The sequence below is a fragment of the Notothenia rossii genome, assembly GCF_949606895.1.
Source record: "Notothenia rossii genome assembly, chromosome: 1".
NCBI lineage: Eukaryota > Metazoa > Chordata > Actinopteri > Perciformes > Nototheniidae > Notothenia > Notothenia rossii.
The window spans coordinates 72,759,493-72,781,538 of record NC_136912.1 but is presented as its reverse complement, the minus strand read 5'-3'; the positions used below and the strand labels follow the sequence as shown (position 1 = coordinate 72,781,538).

Sequence of the window (22,046 nt, the reverse complement as noted above, 5' to 3'; positions counted from 1 at the left end):
TATGAAAAGGGCAGATTTTTAATCAAAGGAGAGTGATTTAATCCCTTAAAACGTGTTCAGGTGTAATCTTCCAAACAGACATCTGGGTCTATCTTTTAGTGTAGCCTACTGTTTCCAAACATTAGCATAACTAAAGCAGTGGCTTAATCAAGCCCATCCTCCCCAGTTGCAATGTCTCTAACCTCCACTGTCTTTATGTTTGACCCCCACCATACTATCATTCTGTCTTTAACTGAACAGCATGATCCCCACAAAAGGCCATTTAAAGTATGCTAATGTTAATTGTGTGTGTGTGTGTGTGTGTGTGTGTGTGTGTGTGTGTGTGTGTGTGTGTGTGTGTGTGTGTGTGTGTGTGTGTGTGTGTGTGTGTGTGTGTGTGTGTGTGTGTGTGTGTGTGTGTGTGTGTGTGTGTGTGTGTGTGTGTGTGTGTGTGTGTGTGTGTGTGTGTGTGAGCCAGTGAACACAAAAGGGTTGATTATTGCTGATGGCAGCTCAATGACTTCTTGGATCACAGCAAACTATGTGGAAGTCAATATGAATGCCTATGTATTCACACATTTTGGTGAAATATAGCATGTTTTAAGACGTACATTTACTCTTAATAGTTCCATATTGGAACTCAACTCATGTATGCTAGGCAATATATTTCTTTACTTTCTTTTTACAAATGGTATACTTACCTATGTATGGCTTTAAATAATTCCATTGCTTTATGGTTATAAAATAAAGTAAAGAGGTTGTCTCAACGGTAAAACGACATCACTAATTTTGTTTGAAACAGCTAAACGTGCTGTCTTCATGGTCGCACTGTTTTCTTACTGTACTCCACCCAACCTCTATTCTTCGAGCCTGATCACGTGACGCATGGGTCCTCCAATCGCGTTGTAGAATCACACGGCTCGTAATTTTGAACAGACGACTAGAAGCCAGGCAGAGCTGGGTATTATCAATGCTGCCATTCACACAATCCTACATCAAAAACATCGGCTAAATCCTCCCCTGAGTAATGGATATTTTGACCTCTTGTCATATCGTTTAGAGGAACAAACGTTCTGTGTTTTTGAGATAAAAATGAATTCTCATGTTATCACCCCAGGACCGTACCGGGCCACCAAACTCGTAAGTTACAATTTGTTGATAAGTGCTTTAGCTTCCTAACGTTAGAGGTTGCTAACTGCTAATTCATGAGACACATTTCCGTCTACCGCAACGCTATAACGTTAGCTGGTTAATGTGACTTTACTCCTTATCGTAAATAACAGTTTGTTGGTTACCTTTAGTGTTTTCATAGTTAATATCGTCTTTTGTGAGTTCCTTACCCTAGCATAATTTAAATGAATCCTGCTCACTTGTTAACTTGTCCAATACGTAGCTTTTCTCAACGTCTTTTCTCCACATTATCAGGAATGCATCAAGTATTCTTGTGTATCTGTTAATAATGCTTTAGGCTGACATAACATAACAGTTTCCGTTCAATTATTAACTAGAACATATTCAATATTGAGAAGGTTTAATCAGATGATTTGCATGCAATATTGTATTCTTAAATGTCAATTGTTACCAACTTTAAGCTAAATAGATACTGAGCAATACATCAGGATTATGCGAACTGTTGGAGGGTTTATTGGACAGTTTTGGATCAGATATGTGTTAATTATACCCCTCCATTCAAAAACATTTTGATGGTGGACTTATTTTACAAATTATATATATTTTGTTTTCCTTTGAGGGAGGCTTTAAGTCTTTAAAATATCAGAAGAAGGTGGAAAATTACTCTCGTAAATTCCAGGTTTGAAAACAAGGAGATGTCTTCAACTCTGACTGCAACTCAAACATATTCAACTCTCCCTATTGACAAGGTGCCAGAGGTGGGAAATAGTCTTAAATGGTACAAATTCCAACACGTGTAGTAAAAAGCCAAACCTTACACCTAACTCTACAACCCTTTGACCTTTGACCCACTGGGTGTCCCAGAAAACAACAGTTGTTCTCACAATAGACTGGTTATTTATACTACTATACTACTACTATAAGTGTTTTTGGCTTTTAGGACCATGAGCCATAAATCTTTTTAGGACTTCTTGGTTGTCTGCATTATTTTGTCTCAACTTTTTCTCAGATCAATGCTTTACCGATGCAGCATTTTTTCTGTTTCTTTGAAAGAAATGTTTGCAAACCTTTATTCAAACTACACCAGTCTTGAAATAAAAGAAGAGATTAACACAAGTTAGTTTACTAAACTCCACCCTCTCTGTTTCAGTGGAATGAGGTGACTCGCTTGTTTCGGTCTGGAATGCCCCTCAGGAAACATCGGCAGAACTTCCGGCACTACGCCTCCTGCTTCGCCGCCTCGGCCGCTGTGGAGTGGATGCACCAGCTGCTACGTAACAACAGCAATTTTGGCCCTGATGTCACCAGGCAGCAGACAGTGCAGCTCCTGAAGAAGTTCCTGAAGAACCACGTGGTCGAAGACGTGAAGGGTCGTTGGGGCACAGAGGATCTGGAGGACAACAACACTCTGTACAGGTAGGCATCTTTCTCTATAAACATACACAATTGATGTATATTACACTCCCCCACACAAAATAATGCTATCGATATCCTCTCTTTTCTCCCCAGATTCCCCACCACTTCCCCTCTGAAGCCAATTCCCTGTCCAGCTTCAGGCTTGGCTCCTGGTTCTGTTAAGAAAAGGCCTTCATTCAGGGAAAGGGAGGGTTTCTTCAAGTTTAGGGGCATCAAGAAGCAAAATGAGAAGGAGACGCAGGTAAGCTAGACAGGGCAATGTTTCTATTTTATGTACAACTTTATCACAAAAGCCAGACCCAGGTTTGACGTACGGTCCGTATTTGAAAAATAATCAGTTTTGTGATTCTCTGTTTGTGCCTTCCAGGAAAATGTCGATCCTGCCCTCCAAGCAGGAGGAGAGAATCAGCCAATAGGAGAGCAGCAGGTGCCGAGGCGAGAGCTGACAGTTGAGGATGAACAGGAGATCTGGAAAGACATCACCATGACACAGTATATCCCCAAAGATATCACATTTCACAATCAACATCTTTTTGATACATAAACTAAGCCTTGAAATCAGAAAGCGAAGGAGATTTTTTGTGTGGCTGAAGCTTGTGTGTTGTGTTTCAGCCTGCAGAGGATTCTGGGCGTTTCATCTCTTGATGAGGTTTTAGACCAGCGTTATGTGAACCCACAGAACATCGTCCATAATATGACCAATGTCAACAAGCATGGAGTGGTCACTCTGGAGGACAAAACGAGTAGGTTTATACATCTACAAAAAACAGTTACATCACAGTATGAAAAGTATAACAAATCCTCATATGCTATAAGGATTCTCTTTTTGAATGAATACGAAGATACAATATAATCTTTTAACTTTGAAACAGTTTTTATCAAAAATCTGAGCATTGACACGTGAGATATTTTAGATTTTATTTTAAGGTTATACAACAAACTAACGGTTCAATGTACTGGAACTAGCAACCAGTCTAACCCGTTTATCGTCTCTCCAGATGACCTCCCACACTGGGTTCTGTCTGCCATGAAGAGCCTAGCCAACTGTGAGTAACAACAAGCTGCTTTTACACCTCTGTGCTGCATGAACATTGCTAAGAGCTGGTCATGGGGAAAAAATAACAACCTAATGCGAGACAGTCAAGTGAAACACTGTTTTTGCGCTGTTCAATTTCAAGAGTTCCGGCTAGTTTGCATTCATAACAGGACATTCTTTCAGACTAGTGCAAAGATAACATCCGAAATACACATTAAGATGTTAATCCTTCTTTGTTTATTCACGTCTATAGCTTTCTCTTAAATGCACACTTATGACATTATATTTTTTCTGCATATCCAAACTAAATATATATGAGAACTTGTAATACAGAAAATAATTAGCTAATTTTCAATGTTTAATTGTGCCTTATTGCGTCATTAAACACATTATCTCTTTAACTTATTACTTATACTTAACAAAATCATTGCCTTGGATCAACTTTCAGAATTATTAAGAATCCAATAGAAAGTTACAAAATGAACCTTGTACATAAGGCTTTGTTTTGGGACCTCTCAAATATCCTTCCATTTCATGGTAGATGCATTAACATGATTTTTATTTCCAGGGCCGAAGTACGACAGCGAACAGCCGTCCTATCCCGGCTTCGAGAGAGACGTCTTTAAAACGGTGTCAGATTACTTCTACAGCCTTCCGCAGCCAGTACTCACATATGAGCTGTATGAACTATTTATCAACGTCTTGGGTATGTACTCTGGACTCAGTTATTTTTTTCGAAATATGAAACGGGAAGTATGCAGCATCTTGTTTCTCCGTCTTATTGACATGCTGTTTCCCTAACAGTGGACTGCTAACATGAGGATCTTGGTTGTTGTCACTTGTGAAGTCCTAACAGTGATATGAGCAGCTCTGTGTCTGTTATGTGTTGTGTCTGGTTCTGTATGTTACGTAAAGGTTTAAACTAACTTAACCCTGTTCCTCCCCTACTCTGTCTGCTTTCATTGACACTGCCTGCCCCGCTTGGCCCCCTCTTCTCTTTGCATCCGCTTTCAGTGTTTTGCGGGTACGTCGCCGCGCCCAACACGATAAACCAACGTGGGAAACGCAAGAAGCTCGACCTCCCCTCGGCCCCGCCTCCAGCCAAGACTTCCTTCCGCTCCACAGAGTGTCTCCTCCTGTCACTGCTCAGACAGGGGGGGTGTGATGAGACGGAGTCCCCGATGACAGAGGTGCTCGGTGGGAAGCTTCAGTCGCGGCTGGCGGCGCTGAAAGGAGGCGAGGGTCAGTTAGGAGGCAGCTGCACCAGTCTGAGTACAGTTTCTTTTTCGAGGCCTCGAACCAGGAGTTGCTCACTCGAAACTGTCCTAGATGACTCTGCCCCTCTCACCAGGCAACAGCTGTTTCTGTCCAATGAAAGCCTGGCCTCCTGCACCCATAGCAACATGAGCCAGGATGACAGTCTAGCAAACACAAGTCATACAGACTTTACCTCTGTTTCCAAATCAACCCCTTTGACTGCAGGTGCCAGAATCAGAAATAGACTGTTAATTGCACAGAGGTCACGCTTCCTGCGACCCCGCAGCTTGGGCAGCTGTTTAGACATCGTCATAGAAACCAAGGAGGAAGACGTCATGGATTCCAAGTTGCAGGATCGCGCGACCAGCTGCCTCAACGTGAACACTCCCGCCGAACAGCATCACTCCTCCTCAGCCTCACGCCCTCCTTCGTTGTCCTCCTATCCATCCGCCTTTCCCTCCTATACTCCTTTCTCTACCTTTTCTTCACTTGCTTCGGCCAGAGTACAAGGGTCCCGTGCTCCTTCAGGAACCAGCGGGCCCAGACCTGCCTCCAGCACCTCTAATCTTCGGATGCCCTCCGCACCCGCTGTTGTCCGCCGCTGCCTCAGCTCTCTGGATGTGTCGAAGCTGCATCGCCCTCTTTCACTGTTCAAACCGCCTGTTTGTGTGCCCACCCAACCCAAAGCTGAGCACAGTAAGACCCTCTCACCTCTGTGTGTCTGCATGCCTATAGATGTCTAATCACACTAACTCAATCTAACATCTAACAACTGCCGGTAAATGTAGAAATACTTGTGTTGAAAAGGTGAGGTCTAGATGCAGAAAGTGTTTTATAAAATGTTTTCAAGCTTCCAGCAAACCTTGACAGAACAAAGTAAGGAAGGAGAGCTCTGGATCAAGGTGCACCGAGCTCATGTGCAACTTGTTATGTTTGAGATTAGATAGTTTAATTATGCAGCACACTAAATTGTGCTTGCTTATGGCATGCTTTGTTAGCTATGCTGCTTTGATTGTCTGCAATGCCTTTTGTTGCTGTGCATCACAGTCCTGCATTCATATTAGGGGTGTAACAACTAATCGACTTAATCGATTAAAATCGATTACCAAATTAGTTGGCAACTAATTCAGTCGTCGATTCGTTGGTGACGTTATCACATGTGTTCTACACCCCGTTAAACTCCAACGTTATCGCTCTTTTTTATCGGTACAGGAGAGATTTAAAACATATGTCATATGTATTATTGCTACATAAACATTATATCGCAGTCTTAGTGTCGCCAACTCAGTTTCTAATATGCAATATGACTACAAAATGCGTCTATAATGTATTTTCGATCTTCCCAATTCAGACGAGAGATCTCTCCCCCGCCTGCTTGCGAGGGGGCGGGGCAGTTTACACACACATGCAGGAGATGGCGGAGAGAACGCGCTCCGAGGTGTGGTTAAACTTTAGCCGTCTCGATGTGGACAATGCTCGTTACCAAAAGTGCAATAACAGTTTATCATATAAAGGCGGTAAAACGAGCAATTTGTCTAAACATTTAGCAAAAGTGCACCACATTCAGACGGAGGAATGCACCGGGTTCCACTGTCTTTCTAGTAGCTCTGTAGCCCCGTCCACGAGTAACGTTTCCACGTCAGGTGTTATGTATGCTAGCAGTAACACACAGAGTTAACTCAGTTATAAAAACATAGGTTAATGATTAGAGGTAACTGAGTTATTTTGTTAAAGTTTCAGCTATTCTGTTTACAGTTCTGTCATCACATTATTTAATATGATTTGTTAAAACATTGTTGTTTCTTTTGATGTGAAATATTATGCATTTAATTAAAAATAAAAAGCAATGTTAGTTTTGTTCACAATTTGTTTAGTTAGTTTACCTTATTTCTTGTCAAAAGAACCGTTAATACTATCGTTTAAAGGACCAGATCGATAAGCAGTATTGATATAAGTAGTAGTACAGTTAAAACCTTAACGATCCGAATAATCGATTAATCGTTTCATTAATCGATAGATTAATCGATTATCAAATTAGTCGTTTGTTGCAGCCCTAATTCATATTGCCTTAAACTACGACATCTTTAGACAGATCCACAAAAACGTGTGACAGGAAGACCATTGAGATACAAACTCAATGAAAGAATCGTGCTATTCTTTTCATTCATTAAAGATAATACAAACTGTGTAAAATCAAAGACTTTCTCTCACTTAACATGTTTGTAATATCCAAATTATGACCATAATAAGAGTGGACTGACTGAAATGACCAAGTTCCAGGAAACATTTATACAGCAACATAATGCACATAATACAGTGCTGAATCAAAGCTATTAACATGCTTTTAATAGCCTATTACAATAAATATGTTGTGTTTTAATAATCTGGACTCTTCTCACACCGTAGCTGTAGTTGATTAATCCCATCATCCATTCATCCATCCGTTTCTCTGATTTAGTGAATGAAGCAGTGATGGATGAATGTGGCCAAAGAGTTATTCTACTGCAGTTTGTTTCTGTACCGTTTTCACTACGGACTCCATTATTATCAGTGTGTGACCTTGTGTGTATGTCTACAGGCGTTCTCCAGCCTCAGTGTGAGCGCGTGGCCATCGAGGCCCTGCAGCTCTGCACCCTCCTCCTCCCCCCATCCTCCCGCAGGAAGTTGCAGCTCCTCATGAGGATGATGTCACGCATCAGCCAGAACGTTGACATGCCCCGCCTCCACCCCGCTATAGGCACCCGCACACTGGTGAGACTTGCAACCGATAAAATACCTACATTTGTTTCCCGCCTATAACACACTTGAGTTAGCACCCGAGTCACTGAGTAACATAATGGTGTATTCGTGTTATCATGATCTGTTCAAATGTATTTTGTAAAAAGTATTTTTTGGGTATAAACTTAAATAAATACAGTTTCATGAAGATGTTATCACAGAATTTTAACATTTATATTAGAGGAAATGTTGACTGCAAACAGTATTAAATGAGTGCTTTTTGTTTTTATTGGACATTTAGAATTGTTGAAATTCACTGGTATTTGTATTGACTAGTACATTTATAGTACTGTTACATGCCTTCTTATTGTCTTATCTAGGGATCAGTTACATTTGATCTTGTTTCGACCATGTTGTTATTTTTATCATTCCAGATGGTTCACACGTTTTCCGGCTGTGTCCTGGGCAGCGCTGAGGAGTGTGATTTGGACGAGCTGTTGGCTACCAGACTGGTGTCATTTCTAATGGACCATCAAGAAAGCATCCTCTCAGTCCCAGAGTACCTGCGTAGTGCTATCAGTGACCACATCCAGTACCTGCGCACCGTACAGGTACACACAGAAACTCTTACACTATATGTGTCCTGCAGTATTTTATGTAGGGCCTGCACCCTTCCCAAACCTCAATGCATAAAACTGAAAAAAGAAAGCAAATCCATTTTTATTTGATTCTTATTTCGATTTTTAGCCTCATTTACTGCAAAATGTATTAATGATTGCATGCTCGTCAATAACAATTCAGTGTATGTCATTTTCTTTCAAATTGACAGAATTACTTTGTCAAAAAGCGTTTGCATAAAAAGCGGATCAATAATTTGTTTAGGTAAGGGCCAGGATCAATAAATAGTTTAATAAAGTGACTGTAATTTCCACTTTCCTGACGCAGGTCCCGATGGATGGTGTTTCTAATGTCGAAGCCTCCGATGAGGTTTGCGCTCCGATGCCCATCTACGCCTTCTGCCGGCAGATCAGCGGCGCTGAGTTTGAACAGCAAAAGCTGGAATCTTCCCAGAAGGCCATGGAGGAGTTGCTAGAGATACTGCTGAACAACCAAAACATGAGCGAGAAGGACAGACGCAAGAAACTGAAGCAGGTAACAAAAAGAGGTCCCATTGTATAACAAACACTCCTTAGCAAGTCTACCTACAACTGAGCTTTACTTCAAACATTTCCTTCAGTTTCAGAAGCAGTACCCAGACATCTACAGTCGCCGGTGCCCCTCCTCAGACAAGAAAAGTAAGAACAACACCAAACCGAAGATTAAACCTCCACTCCTCACCATCAAGAAGACCAAAGCTTTCAGCATCAGGAACTAAGCGTACAGGTTGGCAGCATTATAGAAGCCACAGCCCTGTTCACTGCAATATAACCGCACTGATACTCAGAGATCTGGAGAATCCTCTTCTCTTTGCAGCCATTAACCTGTTCTGTGTTACGTTGGACATACTTGGTTTGTAGTAATGTTAGAGTTAATGCAGGCTGGAATACTTCTACAATAGTGTTTATTTGTCTGTGTGAGTGATTGTATTGACAGCTGAGTAAAATGAAGGCAGATAGACAGAGGGTTGCTTCTTGTTTTTTTTTGGTTAAAATGTTCCCTTTTTTTTTGTTTATCTGTTTTCTATCCGCTCACCTGTCTTATCTATTGCTAGCTTGTGCGTGTGTGTGCAGACAAACTGCAGATTGCATTTTGGGAGATATACATATGCAATTCTAAGGACCCTGGTCCATATGGGAATAATTAGATTATAGATTTTTTTATTTATATAAATTATGACATTGGGAGCAGTGAAATGTCTTGTTAACTGTTTTTATAGAGATCTCTAAAAATGTTATATCATAGAATCTCAAGTTTTATTTGAAATGTGTTTTTATTCTTTTAATGTTTTTCTCTTTCTTGTCCTTTTTGGCTCTTTCTCTTCGTTCTGCTTTTAAAGCAATTTAACGGTACCATTTACAGGTTGTTTCGTAGAGATCTTGGATAAAGGGATCTCAGGTTTTTAATTTACAACTCTAGTTAGTTTAAACTTCTTTCACAGTTTAGATTTGTATTACTGATGTGTGTTTCACCTTGATCCCAACCCTGCATTTGGATAAAGACATGTTTTGCACTGGATTAAGGCATTGCAAATGGAAAATCATCAGAATAACTAATGTATACATATTTAATGCATATTAGACTCCCTTACGAAGGTTCCACCAAATACCTATAATTGTTTGGGTAAACTGTTGCTACTGCTTCTGTCAACAACCTTGTGAAGTGTTTTCTGAACTCCTACAGCATTTGATGTCAAAAGTGAAGTGGCTATTAGCTACTAATCTCTAAGGAGAGAAACTGGTCATCTATTCATTGATGAATGAGAACTTGGTAAACAGAAGTGCTTATTAGAACCCTTATGTCAATTATCTGAGGATTTGTAACTCTACATTTCAAGCTATTCCTTTTTAATTTATGTTATAAGAAGTATTAGTTCTACCATGACATGTTTGGTTTCTTTACCTCAGATCAATGTGTGTGTGTGTGTGTGTGTGTGTGTGTGTGTGTGTGTGTGTGTGTGTGTGTGTGTGTGTGTGTGTGTGTGTGTGTGTGTGTGTGTGTGTGTGTGTGTGTGTGTGTGTGTGTGTGTGTGTGTGTGTGTGTGTGTGTGTGTGTGTGTGTGTGTGTGTATAACCGTATATGCATTCATCAGCAGTGTTTTATATTGTATACTTACACAGTTTTACCCTTTGTTTACTTTCTATTGTTTACTATGCAAACTCCTGGGAAATAAATGTTCAGCTGTTCTATTTATATGCCATAGTCCTGTTTCTATTTGCCACTGTGTGAAAGCATGTGTTCGATGTAGGGCTGCAAAGTTAACCAACATTTTATAGAAATGTAGTGATGTGCAAAATCCTAATCGCAGTAAGCTCTATTTTTGTTTAAATAATAATGTAAAAAAAGATGTGAAAATACCAATTCTAAATAGAGGTTACTGGTGCTGAAGAGAAGTCTGGCCCAACAAACAGTAAAGCTTTGATTTAAAAAATCTCCTTCGTTCAGATCTGCTGAAAAAGCACACTCTTATTATTTTTTATTATTTTCCATTGATAAAGTGATCAATTTTTCATTTTCTTTATTTTATAAAGAAATAATTTCAAAATTTCAGTCATAACTGCAATAATTTCTTCCAAATCTTGCAGCCCTCGTACGATGTGACATAAGTCCTGAAACATCAAGTATATTCAACCCAGTCTCACATCTAAACGTGTAATAACTACGTTGGTCCACAACTTGGGACGTACACGAGATGTGAGAGTGGGTTGGTATATTTGACCAGGCACTACACATGTAACTGGCTTTTGTTATTTCTACCTGTTGTTTACCAGCTTCATTGCTTAGGTTTGAGAGTCATTGGCAGTTAAAACCGCAACCAGGCAGGTTTAAGTAGATTCAGTTTAATCTAATTATCATGAACAAAGTCACAGCAGGCTGGTGGAGCACTAGGCCTAATATGCAAAGGCCTCAACAAAATACTACCTTTCACAGCGTCTGAATTCGTGTAAGATCCTCGTCAGGATTCAAATACTGTGCCCTTTTTGAAATTGTGCAGATTATTTGGAGTAAACAAGTCATGATTTCTGGAAAATTACATTTAATGTTGATCTTGAACATAGTGCGAAAGTGTTAAGGATAAATCCTCTGGGGACCATGAATGTCTGTACAAAGGTTAATGGCAAGCCAACCAGTAGTTATTGTACTTGTTTAGCTGTCACACACACTAGATGATCGATTACTGCTTCTTTTAACTTCCTATTAATACAACCATACCATTTAAGTCACCCCGTCAGTCTTCCATTCAACTTTCATTTATCAACATGACAGAGAACCAAAGAAACAGACAGGGTTAATCATTCACTCTCTCCCTGCCAGAGAAAACTGTTGCTCTTTCTCCCCCCTTAGAGCGAGCCAATTAAAATAGTTTGAGGGGTTTGTCCAGGCGGTCTGGAACTTATTAGACAGGATTCCTTCTACTTGCACAAACAATACCAGCACATTCTGCCTTTAAAAGCTGACTTTATTAGTTGGACCCTCATCATCGGCCTGTTTGTCAGTGTTTGTGCCCCCAGGTTGAGAAGTACTTTGTTTCAAGGCCAAAAGAACATTCTGCATGGAGCCGATGGCCATGCGCCTGAAAGGAGCTGAGACAAAGCTGGCTTGTTTTGCTCCGGGTAAGACCAGAGGAGGAGGAGGAGGGTAAAAAAAAAGGGGGAGCAAAAGGCATGAAAGGAAACATGAAGGAGAGGAAGAGGCAGAGGAAAAGAGGAGGGATTGGGGGAGGCAAGGTAGGATAGAAAAAGGGAGGAGGGGACATCGTTTCCATCTCTCACCACAGGAAATGTGTGAGTGGTTTAAATGCAAGTCAGAGTCTGGTTTTGCAGGATACTTCTGAGTAACTGGTGAGGAACATTCAGCAGCATGGCCAGCCGGTGAGTGGAACTTTCTGTGTTTTTGTCTAATCGAAACTGAAAAGACAAAACTTTTAGAAATACCTTTCATGGTCTAAATATATTGGTTCTTGGAAATGTAATAAGAGAAACCAGATTGTCAGTGACTCTTGTTGTTTTCTTTGAAAAATATTTGATGGCGAGTCTACTATGTCAAATGTTCCACTGGATTTTTTTTCCATTGGGAAAGTTGTTGTGAGACACTTTCATTTGTTGCAGTCCAAACTAGTGTTTTTCGGGGGTAGATTTGTATGCCTGATGTCCAAACAGTGTAAGATTTTCCTTGCAGCTAAAGTCCTTTAATATTAAATGTATGGATTCAAGGAACCAATTGAGATATGCAGTTGTATCCCGTTTATGTTAAACAAGACAAGAACGGGGGGAAAAAACATTTATTTTACAATTGCCTTTTACATTGTTCTGAATTTACATCAGGAGAAATCTAAAGAGCACCAACACAAATACCAGGGAATTTTCTAAACATAATATGGCCAGTATTTTGACATAAAAAATATCGACATGAGTGAAACATTATCCTTCTTTTTGAGATTAAAGCATCAAGCAACTGTGATGTAAACACAGAGTATGCCTCCTCTCCTTCCACCAGAGCCTCGTCAAGAGCAAAAACCACTGTCTCCAAACAATGTTTGCTTTGCCTGTTTATCACCCCTGTGGTGTAAATCCCTTAACAGAGATGTTTAGCATTTCACACATAGCTAATTAAAATAGTAAAACAAAAGAAAAGAGGAAAAAACATGAATGATAACAGACACAGGTATCAACGGGACTGATGGATAAATGAGTGGTAAAAACCAAACAAAGGAACCTCTAAATTGGGCAGCACAGAAACAAAGTATCAACAGTTGGCAGGACAATCTCACCACAATATGCATTTCATTAGAAGCTTATAACACCACCAGAGTTAATGATATAACATTTCTGCATCTAAATGTGTAATACGACTAGATTTATATGCTATATATTTTGTTTTTTCACTAATTTACTTTTACTAGTAATCTTTTTTCAAATCAATATCTTTGTTTTCCTCTCCAGAGTGGAGCATCCTGCTGCAGGCTACAAGAAGATCTTTGAGACGGTGGAGGAGCTGAACGAACCTATTCCTGCAGAGATCAAGGGTAAGGAAGAGAGTGGGCTACCTACTTTTCTTTGGCATTTCTGCCTTAAGAGAAAGTCTAGAAAGAAAGACTCCAAGACATGTTCCAGAATAGCTTCCAAAAAGGCTGATTGATTTATATTTAAGGAATAGTTATAGTTATTTATCATATTTAATTTTTATCTTGGATTGTATCCTTCATTTTATTAATCTGTGTGAATCTGTTCTGTCCTGTTTTTCAATCTTACCCTGTTGCTGTTAAATTACTGAATGTCCCCAGGGGGATTAATAAAGGTCCATCTTATCTTAGTTTGACCTTTTGGCACATTTTGATTAAATGGTCTGTCCTATTCTGTGTTGTCTAAATCATATTATATGACAAAAAGCAATTTAAAAAAAGTTCACAACTGTAGCTTTACCCGTTATATCTTGCTTGTTCAATCTGTACGAAAACACAAAAGTGTTCATTTATTTGTAAGGGTATTTATGTACTGGATTCACGTGTCAATTGTGTCTGTGTGTGTGCTGTGTGTCTGTTCACAGGTGTCATACCATCATGGCTGGGCGGCAGTCTTCTCCGTATGGGTCCAGGTCTTTTTGAGGTGGGAGATGAGCCTTTCCACCATCTGTTTGATGGACAGGCTATGATTCACAAGTTTGACCTGAAGGACGGTCAGGTGACCTACTACAGGAAGTAAGAACACTTCTCATTACCTTTCCAAATCAGGGAAAAAAGCACATCTTTTAACATACTTGTTTGTTCACCAATACGTTCTTTCTCTACATGAAAAAATATATATAAATCTGAAATCCCAACCTGAAGAAAGCTGTCTGTCGCTACATTTGGGTTATAGCCATCTGATTAAAGGCTTTCTAACTTTTTGCCAGACTTTTCTTTTAAATTGTTTTGTTCCTGAGAGAAAAACCCTTTCAATGTACTTGTTTTGTACTTCCCAGCACTCTGGACCTTTATTTTATAGATCTAAATCCAGACGCAGATCTTTTATGGCATCTGATTTCTGTTTATGCAGTTTTGTGCAGCCAAATAAAAAAGCTGACAGTAAATTCCTCCAAACAGGAATGTTGCAAGGGAGGAGACAACAACAATTCTCAGCTGCAAACCACAAGCCTTCATCCAACTCTAATAGTTTTGTCTACCTAGCAGAATCAGTAATGTGCTTTGTGAAATTCCAAAACGACATTGACAGTTCTATTAATAGACCAGATATGTCTCGTGAGGTATGATATGTGCATGATATGTGTTTCTCTTCTCAGGTTTATCAAGACAGATGCGTATGTTCGTGCCATGACAGAGAACAGAATAGTCATCACTGAGTTTGGCACAGCAGCCTACCCAGACCCCTGCAAAAACATCTTCTCCAGGTAACCCCGAAACCACATACTGTAGGTGCTCTACCTAATGTATGAAGCCAAGTGTGTTAAAGGAACACAGGTGACCTTTTGGGTGATATGCTCACTTGCTGCATTGATTGAGAGTTAGATTTATTTGTATTAGTCATATTATTGAACATGTTAGAAACAAAACAAACAATAATAATAATAATAATTATTATTATTATTATAACAAAGAGAAACGAATAAAAAGAAAACCTTCAAGGTATAAAATAATAGATAAATAATAGTTTCAGTTTAGATAAAGTTGCACAGTATTTCAGCTCATCAGATGATGATGTTAAACTACTTTAATATTTGTCAACAGCTAGTTCTCTTAACATTTGATGGTACATGCTTGTTAGTCAAATTGTTTATGAACATTTCACATTTCTTCCATGTTTAACCCATAGTACCTTAAATGTTCTTACTTAATTCATCTTTTTTTTAGCCCAAATTCTAGCTCCTATAATGTTAATATGTGGTTGTATTCTAAGTTTATCAAGATATTAAACTGAGCATTTTGTTTTTTTGATCTGTTGGTTGGACAACAAAGCAGCTTAAAAATGGCAAACTGGTGTCATGTTAGTAGTAATGCTAATTTATTTGTACTAATTCCTGATCTTTTATGGCCCAACAAAAAATCGATATGTATTATGATAAAACATCCAATGGCTCAAAATACTGTTTTAATATTTTAACAAAATATTGCCTTGTTTCTGTTTAGATTCTTCACTTATTTCAGAGGCATTGAGGTGACTGATAACTGCATGGTGAACATCTATCCAGTCGGTGAAGACTTCTACGCCGTCACAGAGACAAATTTTATCACTAAGGTTGATCCTGATTCGCTGGAGACTTTGAAGAGGGTGAGAGCTGATTGGTTTACATCTTGCTGAATCAGAAACAGATAACACTAAAGAAACAACAAAACTAGTACCAAGTCTTACTTCAGTAAATCTTTTCAATTGAAATGTTTTGGTGCTACACAACTTTTTTATTTGAGTAATTATGTGTTTATATTATTGTTGATAGATTTATAAATGATGACGTCATGCTTTATAAAATGACTCTTCAATTATGTCCTGTCTTGTGTACATATTTGTATTAGGTTGACTTATGTAAGTACCTCTCAGTGAATGGGTTGACGGCCCATCCCCATATTGAAGCAGATGGCACAGTCTATAACATCGGCAACTGCTTTGGAAAGAACTTGAGTCTGGCTTATAACATCGTCAAGATCCCACCTGCTCAGAAAGGTGACTTTTGTACCACATTTGATCTGTCATCCGATTGATTGTGAGTGATTTTAAATGGACTTTCTTCTTTATGAGCTGGAGTAAAATTGTAGTTCATCATATGCAACCAGAATGATAACATCACCCACCGCAACCGTGTGTTTTCAGATGGGTCGGATCCCCTGGAGAAATCCCAGGTTGTTGTTCAACTGCCCAGCAGTGAGAGGTTAAAACCCTCCTACGTACACAGGTACCGACTTAATTCATCAAGATCAATACACAATACATCATATTCATCATTATCTGAGTTTTGCATCTGTACTTGTTTTTACACTAACCAAACACATTAACTCAGTTGTGTTTCTATGAACCCTGTGGAAGTTCAAAACTGCTGCTTATGGATTTGTTTTGTCTATCTCTCTGTCTTTCTGTAGCTTTGGTATGACAGACAACCACTTTGTGTTTGTGGAGCAGCCGGTAAAAATCAACCTGCTCAAGTTCCTGTCGGCTTGGAGCGTCAGAGGGGCCACATACATGGACTGCTTTGAATCCAACGAAAGCATGGGGGTAAGCAAGGGGCGGCGCAAGAGGGTGGTGGTAAGAAGCTTGTGAACCATGAATGGATTACAGACTCAGGGGCCTTTGGATGAGACTGTCAGCATGAAGTGTTAACATTTGTTGGTGGTCAAACTCAACCACAAAGAGGAGCAAAAAAGAGACGGATGAGAACAGAAAACAGCTACTGGGAGATGCAGAACAACTACAAAGTGACCCAAAATTATAAGACTGATAATTAAGGACTGAAAAGAAGAGCAAAATGACAGAAAAGGAAAACAACAAACTATACGCAATGCAAAATGACCAAAAACAGACACAAACTAGCACAAAGGGAAATCAAACTACCTCAAAAATCCAAAATGAACACAAATTGTAGCAAAATTACCATAAAGATACACATAACTACCACAAAAAGTTGCTAAACCACCACGAAAAGGCACAAAATGATACGAAAACACCACAAGGACATGCAGCGGTGCAGCTGATTTGTTTCTCTTTCAGTCTTGGTGTCTCTATGCAGTAGGAGTGATGGAGCAACTGTTACATGTCTGTGTTCAGGAACCCATTGTCTTATAATAATTTAAGGGATGTTGTAGATTTGGACTTTTGGAGGTAGGAAGGGAAGTGTGTATAGTTACATGGGACTGTGCCTGTGCATGTGCATCTTTGTTCATACAGTATGTTGACATATGTGTCTCTTCATGTATTTGTGTTTGTGTGCTGTAGACATGGTTTCACTTGGCCACTAAGGACCCAGCTGAATATTTGAGCAGCCACAAGTTCAGAACATCAGCTTTCAACATCTTTCACCATATCAACGCCTACGAGGATGAGGGCTTCATCGTGGTTGACCTCTGCACGTGGAAAGGGTGAGTGTGAGCGTGTCGGTATAAGTTTATACCAAATGTATAATTAATTGTGTCATAATGAAATATCTCTGTGTTTTTTTGCAGTCATGACTTTGTGTACGACTACCTGTACCTGGCCAACATAAAGCAGGAGTGGGAGGAAGTGAAGAAAGCTGCGATGAGAGCTCCTCAGCCTGAGGTCCGGCGATATGTACTGCCACTGGATATACACAAGGTGAGTAATGGTAATGTTAACGAACTTGAATTTGTGTGGAGGTGTTCTTTTAAAAGTAGTCTTAACTGGTCATACATTTCATAAAATGTACAAACTATTAAATGGACATCAGTTTTTTGGACAATGCTTGATTGGTGTTTAAATTCTTTTATCAAAGCTAATAGATTATTTTGAACTCACTTCATGAAAATATAATTGTAATTTCCTACAGTAAATGCAAACATTTTGAATGTATTAATATCCTAAATATAGAATAAAAATACAATTGTATTAAAATAGCTCCATATGAGAGGCAAATATTTAATCTGAAGTATAGTTCTGTTGCTTCGTACCAATTTAACTGATAATAGTATCGATAAAGAGAAAGATTTACACTATACACACATTTCAACAGAATAATGATAAGGTGAACAGAAGACATTACAAAAGTTGAAAGCCTGAGGGTAGCACAGCTAGCTAGGTTAGCAGTCAGCTAAACATAGAAAAAATTTAATTCTCCTAAATCAAAAACCACAAAACAGTTGTAACAATAACAACACTTACAGCCCTTACAGATATTGCTCCAAATTGGCATTTAAGGAGTAGATAACAAGATGCCTGGTAATATAGGCCTACCCGGACAAAGACCTGACAAAAATAGTGGATGTCGTTGTCAGTCAGCTGTTGCTACTAGCAACAGCATGTTCAACTGAATCTAACTGCTGAGCTAGCTGTGTTAGCAACTTTTTCTGGATAAGTGTTTTACCCAGTTAGACTTTTCACATAAAGCACACAGTTCTCACACTATACTGTATAAAATACCCCCTCAGAGTAGACTGTTTGTGTATGTGTGTACATCCATTTGTGTTTGCTATCATGTGTGTTCAGGAGGAGCAGGGAAAGAATCTGGTGTCTCTTCCCTACACCACAGCAACTGCTGTTCTTAACAGCGATGGCACCATTTGGCTCGAGCCTGAAGTCCTCTTCTCTGGACCAAGACAGGGTAACACATACAGAAAAACTAAACATTTCACACCAGTAAAAGGGTTTTAAATGTATCTCCAGGGATCATTCTTGCTCTTAAAATCATGACAAAACAAAATGAAGATCCAACTAACTTCTTTCAGATGCTAACCACCTTAATTCTTTTTGTCATTTTCTCAGCCTTTGAGTTTCCACAGATAAACTACTCTCTGTGTAGTGGGAAGAAATATTCCTTTGCGTACGGTCTGGGACTCAACCACTTTATCCCTGACAGGGTAAGGAGTGCTTTCATAATTCACAGAATGAATTTTGATGATGATAATGATTTTTTTTGGTGATCAAGATTTCGGGTGTTTATTGTTGTCTTGCTGTAGATAGTCAAGCTGAATGTACAGACCAAAGAGACCTTGGTGTGGCAGGAGGAGGACTGTTACCCATCCGAGCCGCTGTTTGTACCAACACCTGGAGCCACAGAGGAAGACGATGGTACAACACACACATAATTATACTGACAAGTAATCTGAAGGAAACAAAAGTTGTTCTCTTAAGATCAATTATTTTGATATCTCTACCAGTGAACCCTTTCATATCTCAAAAATCTGCGTGATAAAAAATGTAACTTATACTGTATTCAAACCTCATCCCTAGATTTATTTAATACCTTATCCTGATCATGTCTGAAATTGGAAACTCAAATGTTTTACCATGTGTTCCAGGTGTGCTGCTGAGCATCGTGGTGAAGCCGGGTGCAGAGAGACCGGGCTTCCTGCTGGTGCTGGATGCCGTGAAACTCACAGAGCTGGCACGGGCCGAGGTCAACATCAACATACCCGTGACCCTCCACGGCCTGTACAAACCGTGACTCCAACATTCAACCTATAAAAGCCAAGACATGTCCTTATGTACAGCACAACGCCTTCACTTTCCTGCCAGCACACTACATTTGTAACTTGACATGGATCCACAAAGTAGCTTTTTTTTGCATTGAATTAAAACATAATTTGTGTAACCATGCCATTGGGACCTGATAAAACAAATTACATTTACGATGTTGTTAAATAGAATGGAATTAATGTTTTTTCCACCCTTTGGTGCAAACTGGCTCACAATTGAACAGTATCTTTTAGCTGGTGGAGTGACTGTGCACAGAGAGTTTACTTCAAAAATAATTACTGCATGTTGTGTATGCAGTTGTGTATGCAGTATACGGTAGAGTTTATATAAAGCAGGTGTCATGTACAAACACAATATTTAAAACATTTATTTAAAAAGCTGGTTGCATAATTGGCTTCTTTATAGTATATAAATAAATACACAATACAACTTTTTTTTATTTCATAGAGCAGATTTATATCATTTAGAAAGGTGACTTCTGGGATAAGATAGATAGATCTACTTTATTCATCCCAAATTGGGAAATATTTTGTTACAGCAGTAATAATGTGTTCAGACATTAAATTAAAAGGTGGACAAAAAGTATTAAAATAATAAAATAAAAACAAGTAAACAGCAGGTATATATATATATATATATATATATATATATATATATATATATATATATATATATATATATATCTAAAGTAGAATGGACATGAACCACACATAATACTCAATATATAATGTTCAAGTTAAGTTAGACTGTTCTATAAAATACTATATACTACAGCAACAGTAATATAGACTTACGTATACTTGTGATAATACATTTGCATAGAAGAATATATATTGTTCTGTATATCCTACTAAATTATCCAGAAAAAAACGTAGTAAGGACATGCGTAATGAGTAATACAGCTCCTGTGTAACTGTTGTTACAATTGTTGTGTTTACAGGTTCTTGTGCCTCCCCCAAGTGGCTAAATCAATTAATGCATGTTAAAGGAGATCATCTCTTGCTAATTTTAAAAGTTTCTACCAGCTCTATAAAAAGGGTTGGCTCATTGGGGTGGGCAATGAAATAATTTTTGTATCCACTGTCCATGTGGACATCTTTGTATTCAGAATGTGCAATGAATGATTGTCATTTGTGTTCAAAGTATACAATTAAATATTTTACTGCTCTGATTTCAATTATAGGACATGTGTAATCAAAACATAATTCCTTTATATAACTAGGAAATTATGGAAATTAAAAAATACCCTAAAAGGGAGTTAGAGAAAAAATAGAGTAAAACAATATAAATCGTAAAATAGAATAAAAGTAAAGTGTGCAGTTAAAGGTCCCATGTCATGCTTTTCTGGTTATTACCCGTCCCCTTGTGTGTTCTGTAGCTGTTTATGTGTAAACGGTCTGCAGAGTCACAAACCCTCAAAGTACACCCTGTAACGAGTAAAACTCTAACACAGAAAACACCTGTCTATGCTGCCCCAGAACGCCTCGTTGGAGATTTATCTTTTTCCATTGTTTACTTCTTGGGTAAAGTGACGTATTTCGGGTATAGTGACGTTACGTTGCGTCCATGGAGCCGTTACATTTGGACCAGTCAGCGGACTTCTCCACACACACACACACACACACACACACACACACACACACACACACACACACACACACACACACACACACACACACACACACACACACACACACACACACACACACACACACACACACACACACACACACACACACACACACACACACACACACACACACACACACACACACACACACACACACACACACACACACACACACACACACACACACACACACACACACACACACACATATTTTGGGGGGCAGGAGCTCAAGTGAGAAAAAGGGCACTTCCAATAATAATTTATAAAAAAATGTATTAAAACTAAAAGTTAAATATAGTTGCACATCTCTGACTTACTGACCAATTTATTTGAATACCCTCACAATCACAAGTGTTTAATGCTCAACAGAATTCTACAAAATAATCAGCTGACGCAGAGACAATAGTCTTATTTAGTATTCACAATGCACAAGAACAGACAACAAACTAGTAAAATAATACTTTACATTATACATTAAATGAGCAGCCAACAATCAAAATGATGAAGTTACTGTTTAAGGACATTACAGGCAAAACATATCGTTGTGTCTGAATTCATCTATAGATAAAGCTAATCTGCATTTAAACATAACATTTCAGGGGAAAATACTGACTTGACGCAAGCAACTATCTGGGGAAGTTGTGGTGATGTGTTTTAAAAAAAAATACATTTTAGTTTGATCCTTTTCACCTTGGTAACTGCATGCAAATTTGCTTATTTTAATTAGGCCTAGTTAACGCCTAATTTGCATATCAATGTGGTGATTGTGATGACATTATCAGATACACATTTTACTGTATTCACCTTTAGTGTCTCCCCTTAAGTTCAGTACATTAGCCTGTATGCCCATGATAAAATGCCTTAGCTAAACCTTGAGCTAACTTATCCATTAGCATTGGTCCACAGACAGCCGGTGCCCACACGCACCGTGAAGAGGTGGTCTGAGGAGTCTGAGGAAGCTCTGAAAGACTGTTTCGACACTACTGCGTGAGATGTGTTCACTGACTCCCACGGGGAGGACATCAATGGCCTTAAAGACTGCATCACGGACTATATTAATTTCTGTGAGGAAAACGTCGTACCCAACAGG

General features: G+C 38.9%; 2 protein-coding genes across 3 annotated transcripts; both read left to right on the top strand.

Moving 5' to 3' along the window:
- The first annotated feature begins 831 nt into the window (after positions 1-831).
- On the top strand, positions 832-10,387 carry depdc1a (DEP domain containing 1a). 2 transcript variants are annotated; one of them, XM_079669727.1, is made up of 12 exons: positions 832-1,119; positions 2,261-2,526; positions 2,620-2,767; positions 2,894-3,018; positions 3,139-3,269; positions 3,525-3,572; positions 4,131-4,268; positions 4,577-5,515; positions 7,398-7,570; positions 7,972-8,148; positions 8,483-8,689; positions 8,775-10,387. In XM_079669727.1, exons 1-12 carry the CDS (start codon positions 1,072-1,074, stop codon positions 8,910-8,912), a joined length of 2,538 nt encoding a protein of 845 aa, XP_079525853.1. In that variant the 5' UTR covers positions 832-1,071; the 3' UTR covers positions 8,913-10,387. The 2 variants fall into 2 exon arrangements, with proteins under 2 accessions (XP_079525853.1, XP_079525854.1); XM_079669728.1 differs by lacking the exon at positions 4,577-5,515 and having other exon boundaries at positions 836-1,119.
- A 1,545-nt stretch (positions 10,388-11,932) lies between these two features.
- rpe65c (retinoid isomerohydrolase RPE65 c) lies at positions 11,933-20,503 on the top strand. Its single transcript, XM_079669647.1, has 14 exons — positions 11,933-12,066; positions 13,138-13,220; positions 13,742-13,892; positions 14,474-14,581; positions 15,318-15,459; positions 15,702-15,849; positions 15,997-16,078; positions 16,263-16,395; positions 17,113-17,255; positions 17,340-17,469; positions 18,337-18,451; positions 18,613-18,707; positions 18,807-18,918; positions 19,149-20,503. Exons 1-14 carry the CDS (start codon positions 12,056-12,058, stop codon positions 19,292-19,294), a joined length of 1,599 nt encoding a protein of 532 aa, XP_079525773.1. The 5' UTR covers positions 11,933-12,055; the 3' UTR covers positions 19,295-20,503.
- The last annotated feature ends 1,543 nt before the right edge of the window (positions 20,504-22,046 follow it).

What these genes read in the sequence shown, in the direction of transcription:
- depdc1a (XM_079669727.1), top strand. Translation starts at nt 1,072, where the DNA reads ATGAATTCTCATGTTATCACCCCAGGACCGTACCGGGCCACCAAACTC. An exon ending in GACAACAACACTCTGTACAG is followed by an intron (nt 2,527 to 2,619) that starts GTAGGCATCTTT and finishes TTTTCTCCCCAG; the next exon opens with ATTCCCCACCACTTCCCCTC. An exon ending in CTATAGGCACCCGCACACTG is followed by an intron (nt 7,571 to 7,971) that starts GTGAGACTTGCA and finishes TTATCATTCCAG; the next exon opens with ATGGTTCACACGTTTTCCGG.
- rpe65c (XM_079669647.1), top strand. An exon ending in TGCAAAAACATCTTCTCCAG is followed by an intron (nt 14,582 to 15,317) that starts GTAACCCCGAAA and finishes GTTTCTGTTTAG; the next exon opens with ATTCTTCACTTATTTCAGAG. An exon ending in GACCTCTGCACGTGGAAAGG is followed by an intron (nt 17,256 to 17,339) that starts GTGAGTGTGAGC and finishes GTTTTTTTGCAG; the next exon opens with TCATGACTTTGTGTACGACT.